Source organism: Psammomys obesus, unplaced genomic scaffold, assembly GCF_907164565.1.
Source record: "Psammomys obesus unplaced genomic scaffold, mPsaObe1.curated_primary_1811, whole genome shotgun sequence".
Classification (NCBI taxonomy): domain Eukaryota; kingdom Metazoa; phylum Chordata; class Mammalia; order Rodentia; family Muridae; genus Psammomys; species Psammomys obesus.
In genome coordinates, this window is record NW_026590511.1 from 1371376 (window position 1) to 1392243 (window position 20868).

The 20868-nt window shown below is 59.0% G+C and overlaps 2 protein-coding genes across 2 annotated transcripts; one reads left to right on the forward strand and one right to left on the reverse strand.

Annotated features, from left to right (window-relative positions):
* The first annotated feature begins 1137 nt into the window (after nucleotides 1-1137).
* On the forward strand, nucleotides 1138-19314 carry Tmprss9 (transmembrane serine protease 9). The gene is given in 18 exon segments (XM_055607661.1): nucleotides 1138-1302; nucleotides 3103-3230; nucleotides 3842-3909; nucleotides 4063-4257; nucleotides 5861-5955; nucleotides 6507-6620; nucleotides 7228-7399; nucleotides 8391-8665; nucleotides 9353-9489; nucleotides 10145-10397; nucleotides 12088-12310; nucleotides 12693-12964; nucleotides 13912-14048; nucleotides 14712-15120; nucleotides 17193-17364; nucleotides 17854-18116; nucleotides 18203-18339; nucleotides 19064-19314. Coding segments are annotated over 18 exon segments (3360 nt in total). The 5' UTR covers nucleotides 1138-1154; the 3' UTR covers nucleotides 19226-19314.
* Nucleotides 19315-19708: 394 nt separating this feature from the next.
* On the reverse strand, nucleotides 19709-20591 carry Timm13 (translocase of inner mitochondrial membrane 13). Its single transcript, XM_055607736.1, has 3 exons — nucleotides 20371-20591; nucleotides 20229-20297; nucleotides 19709-20031 (listed from the first exon to the last, which is right to left on the reverse strand). Exons 1-3 carry the CDS (start codon nucleotides 20488-20490, stop codon nucleotides 19933-19935), a joined length of 288 nt encoding a protein of 95 aa, XP_055463711.1. The 5' UTR covers nucleotides 20491-20591; the 3' UTR covers nucleotides 19709-19932.
* Nucleotides 20592-20868: the final 277 nt, after the last annotated feature.

Genomic DNA, 20868 nt, shown 5'->3' on the forward strand with positions numbered 1-20868 from the left:
GAGAGCCGCCTGCTTGTGTGCTGTGTGTGCTGGGGTCAGAGGACAGCCTGCAGAGGTCAGGGCCTCCTTTCCGCCTCTGGGTCAGGGAACTCAGCTCATTAGGCCTGGCTGCAAGTGCCTTTATCCCCTCAGCCATCTTGTCAACCTTTTTGTGTCTTTTTTTTTTTTTTTTTAAGATTTATTCATTATTTATACAACATTCTGCCTGCACACCGGATCTCACTATAAATGGTTGTGAGCCACCATGTCGTTACTGGGAGTTGAACTCAGGACATTTAGAAGAACAGCAAGTGTTCTTAACCTCTGAGCCATCTCTCCACCCTCTTTTTTTTTTTTAAGATTTATTTATTATGTATACAGCGTTCTGCCTGCATGTACACCTGCACGCCAGAAGAGGGCACTAGATCTCATTATAGATGGTTGTGAGCCACTATGTGGTTGCTGGCAATTGAACTCAGGACCTCTGGAAGAGCAGCCAGTGCTCTTAACCTCTGAGTCCTCTCTCCAGCCCCACTTTTTTGTGTCTTTAATAGAACGTTTATCTGTTTGTTTCTTTTACTAAGTTTGTTCTTTAAAGACTAGAAACTGACTTTATTCTGTAGCCCAGGCTAGTCTCAAATGCATAGCCATCCTCTGGCCACTGCCTCTCAAGCGCTGAAGTCGCAGGTGTACACGAACACAAGTCTGATATAGGTATGAGATACAGAAATGCTGCAGCGACAAACATCAGCTACAGAATTGTGTCTGCTGTGGTCATGTTTTGAATAGTTTTAATTATGTGTCTGTGCACATGGGTGTAGTACCATCAGGGGACAGAAGGGGGCATTGGTTCCTCTGCAACTGGACTTCCAGGTGGTTGTGAGCCTGGTGTGGCTCTAGGAACCAGACCTGGGCCCTCTGCAAGAGCAACGGGTGCTCTAACCATTGAGCCATCTCTCACACTCCCAACCCTGTTGACATTTTTTTCCTTCTGGCTTCTGAGTGGCCCCTTCATCCCACCACCCTGGACAGACTGGGCTGCAGTGGCTGGGATGGGCCTGTCCTGTCCCCTCCCTCCTGGTAGGCTGCAGGCCCAGTGTGGCTGAGCGTCAGACAAATCCTTCGCCATTTTTTTTTTTGCAGGTGTCTAGCTGGAGCCTTGCTTTTGCTGAGCCATGGAACCCACGGAACCTGACCTACAGCTCGTGCCAGAGGTGACAAAGGAAGCCCCCGTCCCTGCTCCACATACCAGCTGTTCTCCAATGGCTGTCACCGCAGCGGTGGCCATCAGTGTGGCCACCCTCACCCTGGGAGTCCTTCTGGGTAAGGAGGAAGGACGGGCTCCTCGAAGTAAGGGGCTTGCAGAAGGACGCCCTGAGTGTCTGAGAACTCACCCAGGGCAGAGGGCCGCCTTTCCAGCCGGAGCCAGCCGCCGGCAGGGAGGAGAGGTCCCATAGGGCGAGAATGGGCGCGTGGATGGTTCCCCAGCTCCTAGGTAGCACTAAGGGGCCTGGGAGTGTGGCTTAGGGGTCAGCCTCTAAGCCACCGTGAGGGGCTGGGGACCTGGCTCGGCCACAGCCAGCCTGTTAGCTTGGTTATTCCGTGAGACTGATGATGAGCGCAAACCTTGAAACCTTGTGTGGAAGAGAGTGAATTGGCTGGGTGGTGGCCGAAGCCTTTGATCCCAGCACTAGGGAGGTAGAGGCAGGTGGATGTCTGAGTTCCAGGCCAGCCTGGTCTACTGAGTGAGCCCAGGTCAGCCAGGGCTACACAGAGAAACCCTGTTTCAAAGAGAAATAAAAAAATTAAATTGATAATTGCTCTGCATTCTGCAACTCTTAATATTTCTCTAACCGTTCCGGACCTTCCGGGTTACTGCAGCCTGACGTGGCTGAGTGCTGCCCCCTAGTGGCTGTGCCTGTCACTCTGTGTTGCGGTCCCGTGCTCTGCCTGTTAGGCTTCCTGACAACCCTGCAGAAACTTTCCTGTTCACTTTTGAGGGAGTTTCTTATTTTGAGAAGGAAAGGGGGCTCATGTAGCCCAGGCTGGCCTCGAACTCTTATTGCTGATGAAGTCTTTGAATTCCTGACCGCCTGCCTTCATCTGTGAAGTGTTGTTTGTTTTCAAGACAGGGTCTCTCTGTGTAGCCCCGGCTGTCCTGGACTCGCTTTCTAGACCAGGCTAGCCTTGAACTTAGAGATTCGCCTGCCACTGCCTCCTGAGGGCTGGGATTAAGGGCACGTGCCACCCCGCCTGGCAGATTTTATTTTTTTAATTCCTACTTTCTGCCTTCATGGATGGTCTGTGCCTCATATGTGCGTTGTACCCCTGACGCCCTCACCTGCTTCATTTGTTTTGTTGTGTTTCACTCTTTTTAGTGATATAACTTGCAATTAGAAACTTCTTTCCGGAGGCAGGGACAGCAGGGACAGGGAGGCTGGAATGTCCAAGTCAGCAAAGGCTATAGAGCAAAACCCTGCTTCTAAAGAGTGAAAGGAAGAGAGGCTGGTCGATGGCTCAGTCCTTGCTAGCCCCTGAGTCCCAGTCCCTGCGCCCACAGAGAAAGCCAGGTGCCGGGACATGCGTGGCCTGTGCTCGTGATCGCAGAGTCGGGGACACAGGGGGACCCTGGGCTCCCTGGCTCCTCAGCCTAGCCGAATCAGTGAGGCCCTTATTCAGTGAGAGACCCTGCCTCAAACACAGGGCAGAGAGGGAGAGAGGGAGGCACCTGATGCCCTGATGTCCACAAATGGCACAAACCAACAGAGGAGGCAAGAGCATGGGCCTTGGACAAGTTGTGCAAAGGTTTTGGTGTCCCGTGGCCTGCTCTGTCCTCTGCCCGTGTCAGGTATGAGTTTGGAACACGCTGCGAGGTCTCCCTGTATCTGTGATGTCATTGACTCAGGTCAGGAGAGCTGGCTGTGGGGACACCTAGGGTCACTTGGCCTCTGTGAGTGTCTCTGCGGGTCCCCAGGAAGGCCTCTGAGAGTCCTTCAGCAAAGGTGCCCTGGTGACCAACCTCAGGGAGCACTCGGGCCCCCGCGTGTGTGGAGGCTTGGCGGGGGTCTCCGAGCGTCAGCCCTGCAGTGGGGCTTTCTCACCAGACACCGGTCTCGTCCACAGCCTTCCTCTCTGCGCAGGGGGTCCACGTGGAGCACACGGCGCAGCTACGCGGGATCCGCTTCGACAGCTCCCTGCAGCAGGAGACCTCTGCCTACTACCGCCTGCTAACACCTGCTCTGCAAACACTGGTGCATGCAGCTGGGGCCCGGAGCAGGAAGCAGCTGGGGAGGCCGGCCGGGGGGGGCTGGGTGATGCAATGCTCTGATGCCACCTGGTAACCAGCTGTGGTCATGTATCACACGTGTGTTCCTCTGTCCAGGACACTTTCTCTCATGGAGTCCATGCTGTGTTGGTCTCTAACTGAGCACAATCTCCATAAGGTCCCTCCACACTGAGGCACGAGTCAGAGCCCATAACCCACCCACCGATCCACCCACCCACCCATCCACCCACCCACCCACCCATCCATCCACCCACTCATCCACCCACCATCTCTGTTGGGCCCACAGCTGCTCCTGCCCCTCAGCTGCTGTGACCTATGGACATGGCTGTAACTGTGTGAGATGTTGCTTGCAATCTTTGGGGTTCTGACCCGGAAGTGCATGTATTCCTTTGTTCTTTCCCACGGCTGAGGAATACTCCACTGTGCATAGACGCTGCACCGTGCTGGCGTGTTAACTTACCGGCAGGAGTGTTTCCACACGGACACACTTCACAGTGAGGTCTCCCTGCCCTCTCCGAGGTCTACGGCCCCTGCTTCACTATGTCCGTATCACCACTGCTCTCGTTTCTGTTGCAGTTCGTGAGTAGTTTCCAGAAAACAGAGTTAGAATCCAGCTGCACTGGCTGCACCGTGCTTAGTTATAGGTGAGTTTGGGTCTGTGGGGGCGTGGCAAACTGGGTAGGCATTTTGGAGATGCTGGAAGATTCCAGGACTTTCCTAGAATACCCCAGAGGATCCTGGAAAAGTCCAGCAGCAGACAGGCCTTCCCTTCCGAGGCCCTCTCCCCCTGCTTCCAGGGATGGGAACTCCAGCGTCCTTGTGCGTTTCCGGCTGCGCTTTCTGCTCCGAGCCCTCCAGCCGCTGAGCCTTGACCGAGAGGAAGCCATCTTATGGGAAGGGATCCAGGCAAGGCTTCGGGGACACGGTCTTCCCTTGGCTGCCTACGGCACCATTGTGTCAGTAGAGCTGACAGGTAGGTGGGGGGCGGCCACGTCTGGGAGACACAGCTGCTGGGGGCCGGCGCAGCGCCAACGGCACAGAGCCTCAGGGCTAAAAACATCTCCCCCTGGGCTGGGAGGAGGGAGACACACAGGGGTACTCACAGCCCTGTGTGACCCACAGGGGTGGTCAGGTAAGAGCCCTCCCGTTCAGGGACTAGTTTCCGTGGTTTTAGCCGTCCTTGGTTCGCTGTGGTCCCAAAGACAAAACAGAGAACTCCAGCACTGAACGATTCACGCATTCAAAGTTGAACCTGTCCTGAGGAGTGTGACAGAAATCCAAGGAGTCTGGGGATGGAGAGGCGGCCCGGTGGTAACAGCACTGGCTGCTCTTGGAGAAAGCCTGGGCTCCACTCCCAGCACCACAGAGTGCTGTACAACTGTTTGTAATTCCAGCCCCAGGGCATCCTGCGCCCTCTTAGGCATGCACACACGGGCAAAACAGCCCTACACATAGAATAAATTAATTAAAAATATCTAGCCAGGGGGGCTGGAGAGATGGCTCAGAGGTTAAGAGCGCTGGCTGCTCTTCCAAAGGTCCTGAGTTCAATTCCCAGCAACCATACGGTGGCTCACAACCATCTAAAATGAGATCTGGCGCCCTCTTCTGGTTGTACAGGTGAACATGCAGACAGACACTGCATATATTACAAATAAATAAATCTTTAAAAAAAAAGTATCTAGCCAGGCACTGGTAGCGCACACCTTTAATCCCAGCGCTCTGGATGCAGAGGCAGGGGGATCTCTGAGTTTGAGGGCAGCTTGAAACTCAGTTCAAAGAGTGAGTTTCAGGACAGCCAAGACTGAGAAACCCTGTCTCAAAATAGGTGGATGGATGGATGGATGGATGGACAGATAGATGGACAGATAGGTGGATAGACAGGTGGATAGATAGATAGATCCGAGGCGTCTGTCCATCTGTGATGTGAGCCGCTCCTGTAGCTAGTATCTCCACCCTGTAAACATTATCCATTATTTAGCAGACATTCTGGTGATTAGGTTATCTGTCAAGGTATAGCTTGCATCTCATCTCGGCCACCCTGTGGGCTACAGGCTGTCTTCACAGGTACTCCAGAAACTGGGGCCAGCCTGGGCAACACAGTGAGGCCTTGTCTCAAAAAGCAAAAACTGGCACACACCTTTGATTCCAGCACTCAGGGAGGCAGAGGCAGGTAGATCTCTGTGAGTTCAAGGCCAACCTGGTCTACAAAGGGACAGCCCAGGACAGCCAGGGATACACAAAGAAACCCTGTCTGGAAACACCAAAAATAAAATAAAAAGAAGAAAGAAAGGGGGTGGGGGAGGAAAAAGAATAAACAAATAACAAGAAATGCAAAAGAATCACGCACTGAGACTCCAGGTAAAATGGGAAAGCCGGTTAGAATCCCGTTCAGGCCGTTAGCCCGCTTGCCTCCTAGACCTCACTGTCCCCTGACCCTGACATGGCAGGCGAGGCTGGCAGCCTTGTGTGGTTCTTCAGTGCTGTCCCCCGACCAGCCGAGCTGAGGGCAGGGTTAGAGACAGAGCATCGTGGCCCTGCTGCCACCTTCAGGGAGACGTCACGCAGAGCCAGCACTCGGCACACCTGACCCTTTAGAGTGAGGGAGCCTGAGAGGGCCTCCTCGTGTGGCCCAGGCCGAGGCATGTGCCACCGTGCCCAGCGCTCACTTGGCTTTGTTCTGCTTCAGGAAGGTGTGGAGCTCCAGTGACCGCGTTGGACTTAAAGTCAGGTAGGACTGATTCGTCCCCCAGCTCGGCTCCCTGGGAGGCCGCTAAGGCTTCTCTTGGGGCCTGTGCAGGCCCTGGGAATCTCTGGCGTCCAGGAGAGGTGCCCAGCTTTGTCCACAGCCGGCCCTGCAGCAGGAGACGCCAGGGGGTTATTTATCTGTTTTAAAAGCCAAGGTCTCACTCTGTAGCTCAGGCTGGCCCCAGACTCAGAGCTGCTCCCGCCTCTGCCTCCTGAGTGCTGGGGTTGAAAGCATGGACTGTCATTCCCAGCCGCTACTTATTTTTGTGGTTCCTGGTTACTCGTCTGCAATTGAGACCAAACACTTGACCCTCGAAACTTAATGGAGGGAGGGTTTGCTGGGGCCATAGCGGCCACTGTCCGCCGCGGAGGGGAGGGCATGGTGTCAGGGGCTGGGGGTGGGGGGTCACCTCTGAGCTGACCTCCTCGGAGGGAGGCAACCCCTGGGCTCAGGAAGGAGAGACTGGGGGCCTCCCGCTGGGTCCTCTGTCCCCAGGCCGCTGCCCCGGGAACGCCTTCTCCTGTGACAACAGTCAGTGCGTGAGCAAAGAGAACCCGGAGTGTGACGACCAGGTGGACTGCAAGGATGGCTCTGACGAGGCTCAGTGTGGTCAGTGTCAGGGCTCACAGCTGGGAGGGGCATGATGGCAGGGGGCTGGGTGCCTCAGGCTCAAGCAGGGCCGGAGAGCCCCGCCCTCTGCTGCCGGGAACAAGGGCCACTCAGATCTGAGCAAGGAGTGGAGAAAACACTATGGCATTTTGCCACTTACCGTGGGGACTGATACGTTCCCGGCATTCTCAGCCCCTGCGACACCAGGGTCCTAGCGTGTTTCTGCTCACAGTCCCCTTGTGGGCGGTCAGGGCAGGAGCTCAGGCAGAGGCAGCGTGGGCTTGCTCTCTCACCCATGGTGGGCTCGGCCCTCCAGCAGCCAGTGTTACTCATCAAGAAAGTCCCCCACTGGGCTTGGTGGCGCAGGCATGTCATCCAAGCATTCGGGAGCTGAGGCAGGAGGATCGTGACTTCCAGGCCAGCTTGGTCTGGAATGAAAAGAAATGAATAAAATAAAAATGAACGATGGAAGAAGCCCAGAGGCGGGGGGGGGGGGGCTTCAAGAAGACAGAGCAGCCCCAAAGAGCCAAATGATGAGTGATGGACTGCCCCCCGCCCCCGCCCCCCCGGGTCCTGGCTGGTGGGCTGGTGGCCTGGTGTCTTTCAGACTGTGGCTGGCAGCCCGCTTGGAGGTCGGCCGGCAGGATCGTGGGCGGCGTGGAGGCAGCTCCTGGGGAGTTCCCCTGGCAGGTCAGCCTCCGTGAGAATCACGAACACTTCTGTGGAGCCACCATCATCGGGGCCCGGTGGCTGGTGTCTGCTGCCCACTGCTTCAACGAGTGAGTGCCCCCTGCGCTGACCACCCTGTCTGCCCCGCTGGCACCCTGCCTTCCTGCCTCCTCATTTCCCAAAGTGCACTCTTTCTTCTCTCTCCCCTCGCCTCCCGTCTCTTTCTTGGTCTGTTTAAATTCACACGCACGTGTTTTGTGTGCATGTCTGTTGATACGCCTCGTGCATGCCTGATGTCTGGGGAGGCCAGCAGGGGGCATGAGGTCTCCTGGAACTGGAGCCAGGCTGTGGGCCACAAAGGGTGCTGTGAAAACAGCCCTGGTCCCCTACAAAAGCAGCCCCTGCTGTCAACCACTGAACCATCTCTCCAGACCCCCTTTTCTTTTTTAAAACATTAAGTATTCTTTCCCCCCCACCCCCACAGGGTTTCTCTGTGTAGCCTTGACTGTCCTGGGCTCACTCTGTAGAGCAGGCTGGCCTCGAACTCACAGAGATAACTAATTATCCTTAAGGCAGACCCTCATTAGGTCTCTCAATCCCCCTGCCTCAGTGTCCTGAGTCCTGGGGTTACAGGTGTCCATCCCACACTATTCGTTTTACTTAGTGTTTATTTAATTTTGAGACTATGTAGTTGTCCCGAAACTGCCTAGGGACATAGCCCAGGCTACCCTTGAACTCACAGAGATCTGCCGCAAGGGCGTGCACCATCTGCTCAGCTTTTTCATTTATTTGTTCAGTGTCTGGATGTGTGTGGGTGCAAGTACCACTGAGTGACTGAGTGTGTGTGTGTGTGTGAGAGAGAGAGAGAACAAATTGCAGTAGTCGATGCTCTCCTTCCCCCTCACGTGTCCCGGGGATCGAACTCAGGCCAACAGGCTTGTCCTCAGGTGCCTGCGCCCTCTGTGGCCTCTTGCCGGCCTCGAATCCCGACGACGAGCTGCGAGCGGAGATGTCCTGGGCCACAGTCTTGCGTCCTGTAGTGTTTTCGGGTGCTGACTCCAGGGGGCTCCCCTGTAAGCCGCACCCCTCGGGCCTCCCCAGATTCCAGGACCCCGCGCAGTGGGCGGCCCAGGCGGGCAGCGTGCACCTGAGCGGCGCGGAGGCCAGCGCGGTGCGCGCGCGCGTGCTCCGCATCTCCAAGCATCCGGCCTACGACGCGGACACCGCCGACTTCGACGTGGCGGTCCTGGAGCTGGCGCGCCCGCTGCCCTTCGGCCGCTACGTGCAGCCCGCCTGCCTCCCCGCGGCCACGCACGTCTTCCCGCCGCGCAAGAAGTGCCTCATCTCGGGCTGGGGCTACCTGCGGGAGGACTTCCGTAAGCCGCGCGCCCTCCCGCCCCTAACTCTCACCCCAGAGTAGATGCTTGGGACCAGGCAGGAGGCCTCTGCCTCTGAACCTGGAAGCCTGGGTCCGCGGCAGGCGTGGTCAGGGCGGAGCCCCGCCCACAACCACACAGGGAGGGGCCGGGGGCGTGGTCAGGGTGCAGCCCCGCCTAGAATTCTCCAGTGAGGGCTGGGGGCGGGGTCAGGTTGAAGCCCCGCCTAGAATCCTCCAGTGAGGGCTGGGGGCGTGGTCAGGGTGGAGCCCCGCCTAGAATTCCCCAGTGAGGGGCGGGGGCGTGGTCAGGGCGGAGGGTTTAGCCTGTGGGAGCCTGTAGGCTCCATATCTCTCCTAAAGAAAAAGAAAAGAAAATTCTGTAAAGCTAAAGGTGGCACAGACGTGTCAGGAGGATAGAAGTTCAAGGGTATCCTTGGCTATAAAGTGAGTTCAGGGTCAGCCTGGGCTACAAGAGATTTTGTCTCAAAAAAAAAAAATCAGCAAAAGCCTCTACCCAGGAGCCCAAGCAGGAAGTTGTAGCGGTGCCGGCGCCGCTCTGGGTGCCGTTCGCGTGGTGCTGAGCTGACGTGGGTCTGGGGGTACGGAGCAGGGGTCCCCTGCGGCCTGGAAACCGGAAGAGCACGCGGCCTTCAGTGTCCCGTCTCTCCTGTCACCGCCTGCGCAGTGGTGAAGCCGGAGGTCCTGCAGAAGGCCACGGTGGAGCTGCTGGACCAGAGCCTGTGCGCCAGCCTGTACGGGCCCTCGCTGACCGACAGGATGGTGTGCGCTGGCTACCTGGACGGGAAGGTGGACTCCTGCCAGGTGAGCGGCCCCCTGTCCCCTCGCTCAGCCCGGGGCCGCCGGGGGGCGGGAGGCTCGGGAGTTCCATGTCATCCTGAGCCGCACAGGGAGTGGGAAGCCAGAGAGGGCTTCACGCAGACAGACAGACATCCCGGCTGTGTTTTTTATTCATTTTGTTTTGTGGGTTTTTTTGTTTTGTTTTGTGGGGTTTTTTTTTTGTTTTGTTTTGTTGTTGTTGTTGTTGTTTTGTTTTGTTGTTGTTTTGTTTTGTTGAGCCAGGGTTTCTCTGTGTAGCCCTGGGTGTCCTGGAACTTGCTCTGTGGACCAGGCTGGCCTTGAACTCACAGCCCTGGCCTCTGCTGGGGCTGGAGAGATGGCCGGGCGGTTAAGAGTTTCAGAGGATCCTGTGCCTTCCGACCCCTGTGGGCACAAACCGAGGCGCAGAGACAGACGCGCAGACTAACATTCCCCACCTAAGTATCCCAATAAGGAAGCCATGACAGCGAGGTGTGGACGGGGAGCTGGCGGGGCTGTCCTTGGCGGGGCCTGCCGCCGTGCCCCCGTGTCACAGCCCTGTCTGGGAGGCCTGTGCCCCAGGCCTCAGCCCTCACCGTGCCCCCCTGTCCCTGCCCTCCACCAGCTGCCCCCCAGGCTGAGGGGGTGCCTTGTTTCCCAGGGCGACTCGGGGGGCCCGCTGGTCTGCGAGGAGCCGTCGGGGAGGTTCTTCCTGGCTGGGATCGTGAGCTGGGGCATCGGCTGCGCCGAGGCGCGGCGCCCAGGGGTCTACGCCCGCGTCACCCGGCTTCGGGACTGGATCGCCGAGGTGACCGGCTCGGCCGGCGAGCCGGAGGTCCCTGCCGTGGTGGCGCCCTTCCCCCCCAGCACTCCCCGGCCCACTGGCACCTCCGCCACACCTACCGGCGCCCCCAGCACCGCCCCGCTGCACCCCAGCACTGCCAGGCCACCAGGTACTGCGGACAGCACCCCTCCCTGGCGGGGCACTGGAAGCGCCCAGCGCTCCCCCCTGTCTGTCTCAGCCATCCCTGGGGGCTTCGGCCAGCGCTCAGCAACTGGCCACTGATGTCTGCCCTGAAACTCCCTGAAAACGGGCACTTGATCACCAGTCTTGAAGCCCCCAGTGTGGTGGCAGCAACCGCTTGTCAGTGTCTGTCCTGGGAACACCCTGAGGAATTAGGTTGACTATAGGTTGGGGGGATGGTACGGAGCCGGGGTCTCTATGTACCCTGGGCAGTCCTGTAAGTCTTTACCGTAGACCAGGCTGGCCTCAAGCTCCTGGGATGAAGGGTGTGCTCCGCCAGGGCTGTCCGTGATTAACGCTGTGGGAGATCAGCAGCTCATTAACGACTTTGGTTTTGTTCCTTTGTTTTTCTGTCTGTGGGTTGGCCGGTTTGTGTTTTGGCGGCGGGGTGCTGGGAGATGGAGGACGAGGAGGTTGGAGGAGGACTTGCAGGAGCTGGTTCTCTCTTTCCACCGTGTGGGTTCCAGGAAATTAAACTCAGTTCATCAGGTTTGGTTGCTGATGCCTCTGCCCTGATGTCTATCAATGTCTGCCTTGACTCCTCAGTGACAAACGGTGATTGATTATGATTGATTATGTCTGCTATGAAAGTGCTTGAAGAGAGATAGATAGGTGACTTAGGCATCTGTCTTGACACTTGGTGGGAAATTAGTGGCTGCTTATTGATACCTGCTGTGAAACTCAGAAGAGGGGATTGGTAATTGATTACTGATGTCTGCCATGAGCACAAGTGTATGGTACAGGCTGGTCCTTCTTCAGGAGTACAGTTGTTGTTTTTTTTAATTTAAATTTTAATTTTTTGAGACAGGGTCTCACTACATAGCCCTGGCTGGCATGAGGCTCACTATGTAGACCAAGTTAGCTTTGAACTTACAGAGATCCTCCTGCTTCAGCCTCCCAGGGGCTGAAGCCACCACTCCTGGCTTCATTTTTAAGTTTTTTTGAGAGTATAATGTTGGCACGTGGGAAAATGAAGCTGCACAGGACAATAGAGTTAGGGTGAGCCCCAGGATCAGCAAGAAGCTGGCTGTCAAGGCCGTGGGCCCCCGGCGGAAGTGAGACCGAGTCTCCGGAGTGACCACTTCGGTCCTTCGAGGCACCACCCTCTCTGCTCTTGAATGCCTCTGTGTTTCATCAGCCTTGTCTCGCTTGTTTTCTGGGGAATTTTTGGTGTTGGAGGAGGGAGGCCGGGCCTGGTGTACAAGAGCAAGGGTCCCCGACACACCCATCTGGACTGTGAGTTTTGCTCACTTTGTGGCTGGGATTTTCCCCCCCTGGGTTTGCTTCTGGCTCTCAGCCAGCCCTGAAGCCCTTTCCCTGTTTGCCTTCCTCCTCCTCCTCTCCTTCCCTCCCTTCTCGGACAGCAACGTTTATACCCCAGGCTGACTTCAAAGTCAGAGCAATCCTCCTGCCTCATTAGTGCTTGGATGACAGGCATGTGCCACCACAGATGTGATTTTGTGCGTCCTGTGAATCTGATCAGGGGATCGAAGTCATTTCTAGTTCGGGTTCCGCTCCTATGCCTCTAGCCCTGTCACCCCTGGGTGAATCCTAGTTTCTCGGAGCCCGGAATGGGTGAGCCTGGAGCAGATGAGGCCCCCTCACCCTCCCCCTCTCCTCTCCCCTGGCAGAGTGTGGTGCCAGGCCCGCAATGGACAAGCCCACTCGGATTGTGGGGGGGCTCAGCGCCCTGTCTGGGGAGGTGCCCTGGCAGGCCAGCCTGAAGGAAGGATCCAGACACTTCTGCGGAGCCACCGTGGTGGGTGACCGCTGGCTGCTGTCCGCCGCTCACTGTTTCAACCAGTAAGGCCTCCCAAGGGCCCCAAGAGCCGGTCCACACTGCATTCAGCAAGCGCCAGCCTAGCTGGTGTGGTGGTGCCTTCCTGTCAGCCTGTCTCAAAATCAACAGCCAAAACAAACCAAGCAAGACAGTAGACAGGAAGTGCTTATTGCTGACTGAGTGCTTATAGATGGATCAGCAGGCCCACAACCATCCGCTCTGGGCTCCACAGCAGGGCGTTTCTCCTGCAGTGGCCTGGGACTTTCCTAAAGTCGCTAGGGTCTCGGTCGGAGTGACAGAGGCAAAGCCCCAGGGGTGCATGCGCACTCCAACGGGGGTCCTTTTCCCGGGTGCGGGCGTGGCTGGGAGGGGGCGGGCGGCATGCCTGAGGTCCTGTCTCCGCAGCACCAGGGCGGAGCAGGTGCAGGCGCACCTGGGCACTGCGTCCCTGCTGGGTGTCGGCGGGAGCCCCGTGAAGCTGGGGCTGCGAAGTGTGGTCCTGCACCCTCGCTACAACCCCGGCATCCTGGACTTTGACGTGGCCTTGCTGGAGCTGGCCCGGCCGCTGGTCTTCAACAAGTACATCCAGCCCGTCTGCCTCCCGCTGCCCATCCATAAGTTCCCCGTGGGCCGGAAGTGCATGATCTCAGGCTGGGGCAACACGCAAGAGGGAAATGGTGAGCTGGTCCTGGGCCTGGCCTGGGGGGCATGGGGTTGGCTTTCCTCACCTGGGCCCTCAGCCATTCTGCTGTCCTGACCCCACATCCAAAGAGCCACTCAGTGTCTCCTAGGGGCGACCTATAGCCCCTTATTTGCCTGTATAAAGTTTTATTGTCACAAGATCCACACATTCATTGACCAGATGTCCAGGGCTGCAAAAGAGTCTGTGCTGACTGCCCACTGGCCTTTCGTCCCACAGACCTGAGCCACTAGTCTCTTGCTGTGCCAGAGACCGAATGTGTACCCTTGACTGGGTATAAACAGTGCTCTCTGGCCATGGGGCCTCAGACACATCCACTCACTTTTTCACACGGCTGAATACATTATCTAGTGGTTCTCAGCCTTCCTTTCCACAGCTCCTCATTTCACTGCCTCCTTATAAAGGCCATTTTGCTGCTGTTATATTGTAATATAAATATGTGGGCTATCTGATAGGCAACCCAAGGGGTCATGATCCACAGGTTGAGAACCTATGCTTTAGCCCCTTATGGAAAAGCTTGCCAAAATGGGCATCATGGCCTACGCCTGTCTTCCCAGCACCTGGAAGGCAGAGATGTCATCAGTTTAAGGCCAGCCTAGGTTACATAGTGAGACCCTAAAACACCAAGAGCTGGGCTGTGTTGAGTGCTTGTCTAGCATGTAGAGGCCCTGGGTTCCACCCCAGTCCCACAAGGAGAAATAAAAATTCCTGTGATTGCCGGCGGTAAGCTCTAATCAGCACTGGGGAGCTGAGGCAGGAGGATCTCCGTGAGTTCCGGGACACCCAGAGCCGCATAGTGAGACCCTGTCCCAAACAAAACAAAGCTTGCTGTGGGCTCGACGGCTGTGTCCAGACAGGGACAGCACCCGTGGGCCCTGCTGAATGACGAGCCAGCAGGCGCCATTCTGCGCTCTTCCCCGGCAGCCAGCAAGCCAGACATCCTGCAGAAGGCGTCCGTGGGCATCATGGAGCAGAAGATGTGTGCTGCCCTCTACAACTTCTCCCTCACCGACCGCATGCTCTGCGCTGGCTTCCTGGAGGGCAGAGTGGACTCCTGCCAGGTGGGCGTCACGGGCTGAACCCTCGGTGAGAGGCACTCAGTGGTGACACTTGCCTAGTGTGTGTGTGGCCCTGGGCTCTAGCATGGAAAAGGGAAGAGCAAGAATGACTGATGGCTGGGTGGCGGTGCACACCTTTAATCCCAGCACTCAGGAGGCAGAGGCAGGCAGATCTCTGAGTTCAAGGCCAGCCTGGTCTACAGACAGAGTTCCAGGACAGCCAGGGCTATGCAGAGAGACTGTGTCTCTCTTAACCACTGAGCCATCTCTCCATATGAGGATCTTTTTTTTTTTTTAAAGATTTATTTATATATTATGTATACGGTGTTCTGCCGTGCATGTACCCTGCTCACCAAGAGGGCACCAGATCCCAAGTGGTTGCTGGGAACCAAACTCAGGTCCCTTGGAAGAGCAGCCGGTGCTCTTAACCTCTGAGCCATCTCTCCAGCCCCGAGACTGTGTCTCAAAAAACAAAACAGAAGAAGAATTAGAAGAGGAGGAGGAGGAAGAGGAGGAGGAGGAATTTGTTGAAGGCTCAGAGAAGGCAAGGGCTCTGCCTAAGGTCACACAGCGAAGCCTGGGTGTGAAGTCTGATGTCCCCCAAGAGCGGAGCCTTTCTGTTCCTTGGACGGCTGTCCCACAAAGGCCTGTTGTGTTCTCCTGCAGGGTGACTCTGGCGGCCCGCTGGCGTGCGAGGAGACACCTGGAGTCTTTTACCTGGCAGGCATCGTGAGCTGGGGCATTGGCTGTGCCCAAGCTAAGAAGCCTGGCGTCTATGCTCGAATCACACGTCTCAAAGACTGGATCCTGAAGGCCATGTCCTCGGGCCCCAGCTCCACTCTCCGCCCCCACACCTCCAGCACCAGGCTTGTCCCCAGCCAGCCCCCCAAAACCACAGCTGCCGATGGCCTCATCCTCCAAGAGGCCACAACCGGCAGACCTGCTACCCCCAGGGCCACCAGCAGGGTGACCGCTAGACCACTCAACACCACGCTGTCTGCCCAAAGTACCTCCACCAGGGCGCGCACACCAGCTCCGGACGGCCCGGGCACCACCGTGCATGCCCAGCTGCCAGGTAGGGCGACAGTGCGATGAGGGTGGGTCCTGTGGCCTCCTGCCCGGCCTGCAGGGGGCGCTCTCCCGCATCCCGTCCTGTGTGCCTGTGCCCTCACAGCCATCCTCCTGTCCCTCCACGCTGGGGTCAGAGGCGTGGGCAGGACCGTGGCCACTCTGCAACCTCTGTCCCTTTCTTTGCTTAATTCATTTTCGTTTATCATGGCCCATGCCGGCCTAGAACCCCCTCCATAGCTAGGGCTGGCCTTGAACTCCTGCCTCTGCCTCTTGAGGCCTGAGACTTGAGCTGCCAGGCCAGGCTGCTCCTCCCCATCTGTTTTCCTTGTGTTGTTGTCTGAACTCAGATCCGCCTGCCTCTGCCTCCCCAGTGCCGGGATTAAAGGGGTGCGCCACCATGCCCAACTTCTCGGTTCATTTTCTTGGCACTGGGGACAGACTCCAGGGCCTGGCAAGGACTGGTGTGCTCTCCTGCTGACTCAGGGCAGGGTTAGCTGGAGCTCTGTGGGCCTGGAGTGCGGCTCCGCATGTGGCAACGCTCGGCAGGGCCGCCAGCCAGAGGCGCTTTGGTGGCCAGAGCTGCTGCGTTCACCCACTAGGCCTGGCGCTGGGGCCACGGCAGGAACCCGGGAGTCCCTCCTGCCCCTCGTCCAGCATGGGCTTGTGTCCTGAGCACCCCCAGCTCCTCACACGAGGCAGCATCGCAGGAAAGCATCATGGAGGGGGCCCCTCCACCCACCAGGGCTCTTGCCAAATCCAGCATTCAGGATGTAGAGGCAGGCGGATTTCTATGAGTTCGAGGCCAGCCTGGTCTACAGAGTCCCAAGACCGCCAGGGCTGCATGCTGGGTTTATGACAAACACCTGTCATCTCAGCTATTTGACAGGAGCATCACAAACCCAAGGCCAGCCTGGGCTCTGAGGGGCTTGCAGGGCGAGAGTGAGAGTGACCAACATAGTGAGAAAGCCTCAGCCTCTAATCGGCAGTTATAAGGATGAAGGCGTGGTCAGCGTGGAGCCCCGCCTAGAATCCCCCAGTTAGGGGCTGGGGGCGTGGTCAGGGTGGAGCCCCGCCCGGAATCCCCCAGTGAGGGGCTGGGGGCGTGGTCAGGGGTCCAGTGCTGAGGCTCTGGCCTTCATGTTCAGGAATGTTTAAATGAAATAAAGAAAGAGAAGAGAGAGGAGCAAGATCCAGAGGGAGGAGGAGAGAACAGGGCCGGAGAGAGGCACAGCGGCTCAGTTAAGCCTCTGCTGGCTTGGGTGGGCGCCACACACGTGGTCCTGCAAGGCCAGACAGGGGAACTGCTTTCGCACTAAGGCTATTCTGGCGGCCTACACAGATGTGCGCTAACACCCCCACAGTTTTACAAAAGCTAGGAAAGCAGACGGTCAGCAGAGGTAGGGAGTATCTGGTCTCTGCTTCGTGTGGCTCGGTCTCAGCACCGCCGGGCATCTGTGGGAGGTATGAGAAGAGGAGCAGTGTCCCCAGATAGACAGGGCTGGTGAAGGACTCCCCGCCATGTGGATGCTGCCCCAAGGTGTGTTCCAGAAGGTCCCAGGCTAGACCTTTCTCCTGCCTTTCATCACGCCAGCCACTGTGACATCTAGGTCCTTCATGCTGGGCCAGTGAGGACGGGGTCAGGGCCACACGAGGAGGCAGTGGGCTGTTGGGGTCACAGCAGGGCCTTCACCAGAACCCTCAGGAGCCCTGGGGAAGGGGATGCGCCCACCTCTCCACACCTGAGAGTCCAGGCCAGGCAATGAGAGCACCGGCCTCCCAGCCTGGCCTTCAGCTTAAGGCCTTTAGGGAGGCAAGGAGCTGCACAGGAGGGTGGGCTCAGGAGAGTTCTCTGCCGGGCTCCTTTTGCATTAGCTGAGGCTGGGCTAGGAAGGGACACCCCACCTGATGGGGAAGGAGGAGCCGCCCTCTGCCCCTCCCACAGGGCTCTGGCCAGGGACCACTGGTCTGTGCTGGATTCATTGAGAGGCCAGCCTGTGGGTGCTGGGGGGGGGGGGCTCTCAGTGTTGGGGTATGTAGGAGGGTTTGCCCTACACTCACCGAGCCTGCTCTCCCCAGACTGCGGCCTGGCGCCCCCGGGGGCCCTGACCCGGATCGTGGGTGGCAGCGCGGCCTCGCGTGGGGAGTGGCCATGGCAAGTGAGCCTGTGGCTGCGGCGCAAGGAGCACCGCTGTGGGGCCGTACTGGTGGCTGAGAGGTGGCTTCTGTCTGCAGCACACTGCTTCGACATGTGAGTCTCGCCCCGCGAGCGGGTCTGCCTGCCCTTCCCCAGCCCACCCCTGCAGCTTGGCCCTAGTCCCCAGTGCCAAGGAACAGACGGCGCCGGCCCTGCCTGGACGGGTGCTGGACATGGAGGGTTCCCCAAGGCCCCCCAATGTGCGCCCGTGGGGCACAAGGTGAAGGGGAAGATGAGATGGGCCCATGCTGCGTCTGAAGGTCCTGGGGCGGGAGGGAGGCTCCACCCTGCAGGCTGAGCCCCAGGAGCCCTCGTGGGAATGCTGAGGCGGGTGTGGACTCCAGGGCGCGTGTGCCCACGTCCCCATTTCCAGTGGGTGACCTAGAGGGGTCAAGAACCTTGTCTCGGGTCTCCGGAGGGGGTGGGGGGCTGGGTGCGCCTAAGTTGGGTAGGGGACAGTGCCTCCCACTTCCGCTGGGACGGACGGTGCCTCGGGCAGGCGTGGGGGTGGTGACACTGCCCACGCGCATGCGTGCCCTGCAGCTATGGGGACCCCATGCAGTGGGCGGCCTTCCTGGGCACCCCGTTCCTGAGCGGCTCCGAGGGCCAGCTGGAGCGCGTGGCGCGCATCTACCGCCACCCCTTCTACAACCTCTACACTCTGGACTACGACGTGGCTCTGCTGGAGCTGGCGGGGCCCGTGCGCCGCAGCCGCCTGGTGCGACCCATCTGTTTGCCGGGGCCGGCACGGACCCCTGACGGCGCGCGCTGCGTCATCACCGGCTGGGGCTCCCTGCGCGAGGGAGGTAGGCACGCGCTCGCTCGCTCGCGCGCCAGGGGCCGCGCCGGGGTGGGGGGCGCCCCCACCCACACCCGCTTCCGGGACCCGCAGGCTCCATGGCGAGGCAGCTGCAGAAGGCGGCGGTGCGGGTCCTTAGCGAGCAGACGTGTCGGCGCTTCTACCCGGTGCAGATCAGCAGCCGCATGCTGTGCGCGGGCTTTCCACAGGGTGGTGTGGACAGCTGCTCGGTGAGCGGGCAGGGACCGGCTCTCTCGGTAACCCAGGCAGGCCTGAAGCCTTGCACCTCATTTTTTGTTTTTTCCCGACACAGGGTTTCTCTGTGTAGCCCCTGGCTTTCCTGGACTTGCTTTGTAGACCAGGCTGGCCTCGAACTCAGAGATCCGCCTGCCCCTGCTTCCTGGAGCGCGGGGTGACCCCAGCACCCTCTTTGAGGCAGGGAGTCCCAGGATCCCGTTTGTCTCCTGAGTGCTAGCAGCAGGCGCATTCACACCTGGCTTTTCCCGTGGGTTCTCGGGTTTAACTTGGGCCTCATGCTTTTGCGGCAAGCACCTTCGACTGAACCTGCCCAAGTCTCCCCCAGCTCACCTTCTGAATCTAGGACGTCACAGGTTCAGAGCAATCCCTCCCGGGTCACAGGCTATGTGTACGAGTGGGTAAACAGGACGGCCACCACCTCCTTCCAGGTTCACAAAGACCCGTGAGGGGAAAGCAATAAAGATGCCCACCCGACAGCCTGCCCTGGCCTCACACACACACTATACACTGGTCCTGGGGCGATGGCTGGAGGAATCTACAAAACACGCCAGTCCCCAACCTATTTCCCTCACAGCAAAACCGAGGCTCTTCGGCAGCCTCTCAGTTGGGGTACTTCCTGGTGCCCAACGGAGGTTCAGTTGTGGGAGCCACGCCTGGTCCCAAGGGCTGCTGGCCTGACCACACTCTCTCCTTCAGGGCGACGCCGGGGGACCCCTGGCCTGCAGGGAGCCGTCTGGCCAGTGGGTGCTAACCGGGGTCACCAGCTGGGGCTACGGCTGTGGCAGGCCTCACTTCCCAGGCGTCTACACGCGCGTGGCTGCCGTGCTGGGATGGATAGGCCAGAATATCCAGGAATGACTGCCGTGTGGCCGGCAACCTAGGCCTGGACTAGAAACAGAGCTGCTGGCCACCTCCCCCCCATGGAGGGAGCTGGTGGCAGGGAGGCATGGGGGTCCGATGGGAACTGGCTATGACTGTGTGTGTTCCAATAAACGGAGTCCCTTCTTGTAGCTGCGGCTCAGTACCTGTGTGACAGCCCTGCCCACTTGGTGTCTCATGTAACAATCTGATCCTCCTGCCTCCACCCCCACCCAAGTGCCGAGAACAGGCACGCACCCACTTGGTTTATTCAGAGTTAAGGATGGCAGCTGCCCGGAGCCACAGGCGGCCTTGCTGCGTGTCCTCAGCTCGTCTTCAATCAGGGTGGCGAGCACCCGAGACCACGCACAAGGCCCCTTCCCTCGCTTCTCGGGCTTGAAGCCCACTGACACCAAGGGGAAAGGCCCTGAGAGGCTGGGGCCTACTCTCGGGGAGAGCCGAGGCAGCGACACGACACGCAGCTTTTCTGTCCCAGCAGCGATTTATTGGCCCGCTCGCGGGAGTTCACAGCTCAGGAGGGATAGGGCAGACGCCCTGGCTCAAACTGGTCCTCGGAGCTGTGCCCAGCAGCCCAGGGGAAAGGCACCGTCTACCCAGCCCTCCATGCCGCCAGACGTTGGGGCCGCTGGGCACGAGCTGCCCTCGCTGGTGGGAAAAACAGTTCCGACCACAGGCACAGGTCCCGGTCACATGTTGGCTCGTTCCCGCTGCAGGCGCGAGTTGTAGGCGCGGGACACGGTGTTCCAGGCGTCCATGTAGCGGTCCATGCACATGGCGATGCATTTCTGCGGAGCATGGAAAAGGCTCCCGACTGAGTTAAGGTCCATCGCCTAACGCGGCAACCACATATGCGCAGAAGGGGCCCCGCGCACGCGCGGACGCCTCACCAGGCTGCGGCTCCAGGCCGCGCACGCGCAGAACCTCAGCCCTAGCAGATCGCGACCCCGCGCCCCTCACCACCCCCGAGTTCCCGGAGTCTCACCTGCTCCGAGTTATCCAGGGAGCCCCCGGGCTTCCCGATACACTTCCGGAAACACTTGTCGGTCATCCTCTGTGGACACACGCGAGGCCTCAGCGGGGGCCCGGCTGAGGGACCCCGCCGCCAACCCCGGCGCGCCCCGTACCTGCAGCAGCTCCTGCGCGTTGGCCACGGCGATCTGCACTTTCACCTGCTCCATGATGGCTCCCGGGTCCAGCTTCCCGCCGCCCGTGCCGCCGAAGTCCGAGCCGAAGCCGCTGTCCATGGCTACCCAGTCAACCCGGCCGCGGCGGCGCGCGCCGACCCGCAGGCACCGGAAGCCGAGGCACCACGGGAAACGGAGGCCGCGGCGGCTCCCACAAGGCTGCGCGCGTCCTCGTTCTGACGCGAAGCTGTGACCCCGAGTCACCATGGAGACAGGTCGCACTACATCTCCCAGAAATGCGTGCGCGCCGTGCCACGTGATCGCTCGTGGGTCTGGGGTTCCCATAGGGCTGCGCGTGCGGTTCCTAGGGTGAACCCATAGCCCTGTCCTTTGGGGTTATACAGAGAAACGGAAAATCGAACTACAACTCCCAGAAGGCTTTGCACTCCCCGCATGCGCAAATCGTATTCTGACGCCCTGGCAAGGGCCAGGCCGGGG

Bases quoted from the DNA above. Each gene is read 5' to 3' on its own strand.
- Timm13 (XM_055607736.1), bottom strand. From the start codon at position 20,490: ATGGACAGCGGCTTCGGCTCGGACTTCGGCGGCACGGGCGGCGGGAAG. The intron at 20,298-20,370 runs GTACGGGGCGCG...GTGTGTCCACAG, and splicing joins ACGCGCAGGAGCTGCTGCAG to AGGATGACCGACAAGTGTTT. The intron at 20,032-20,228 runs GTGAGACTCCGG...CATGCTCCGCAG, and splicing joins CCCTGGATAACTCGGAGCAG to AAATGCATCGCCATGTGCAT.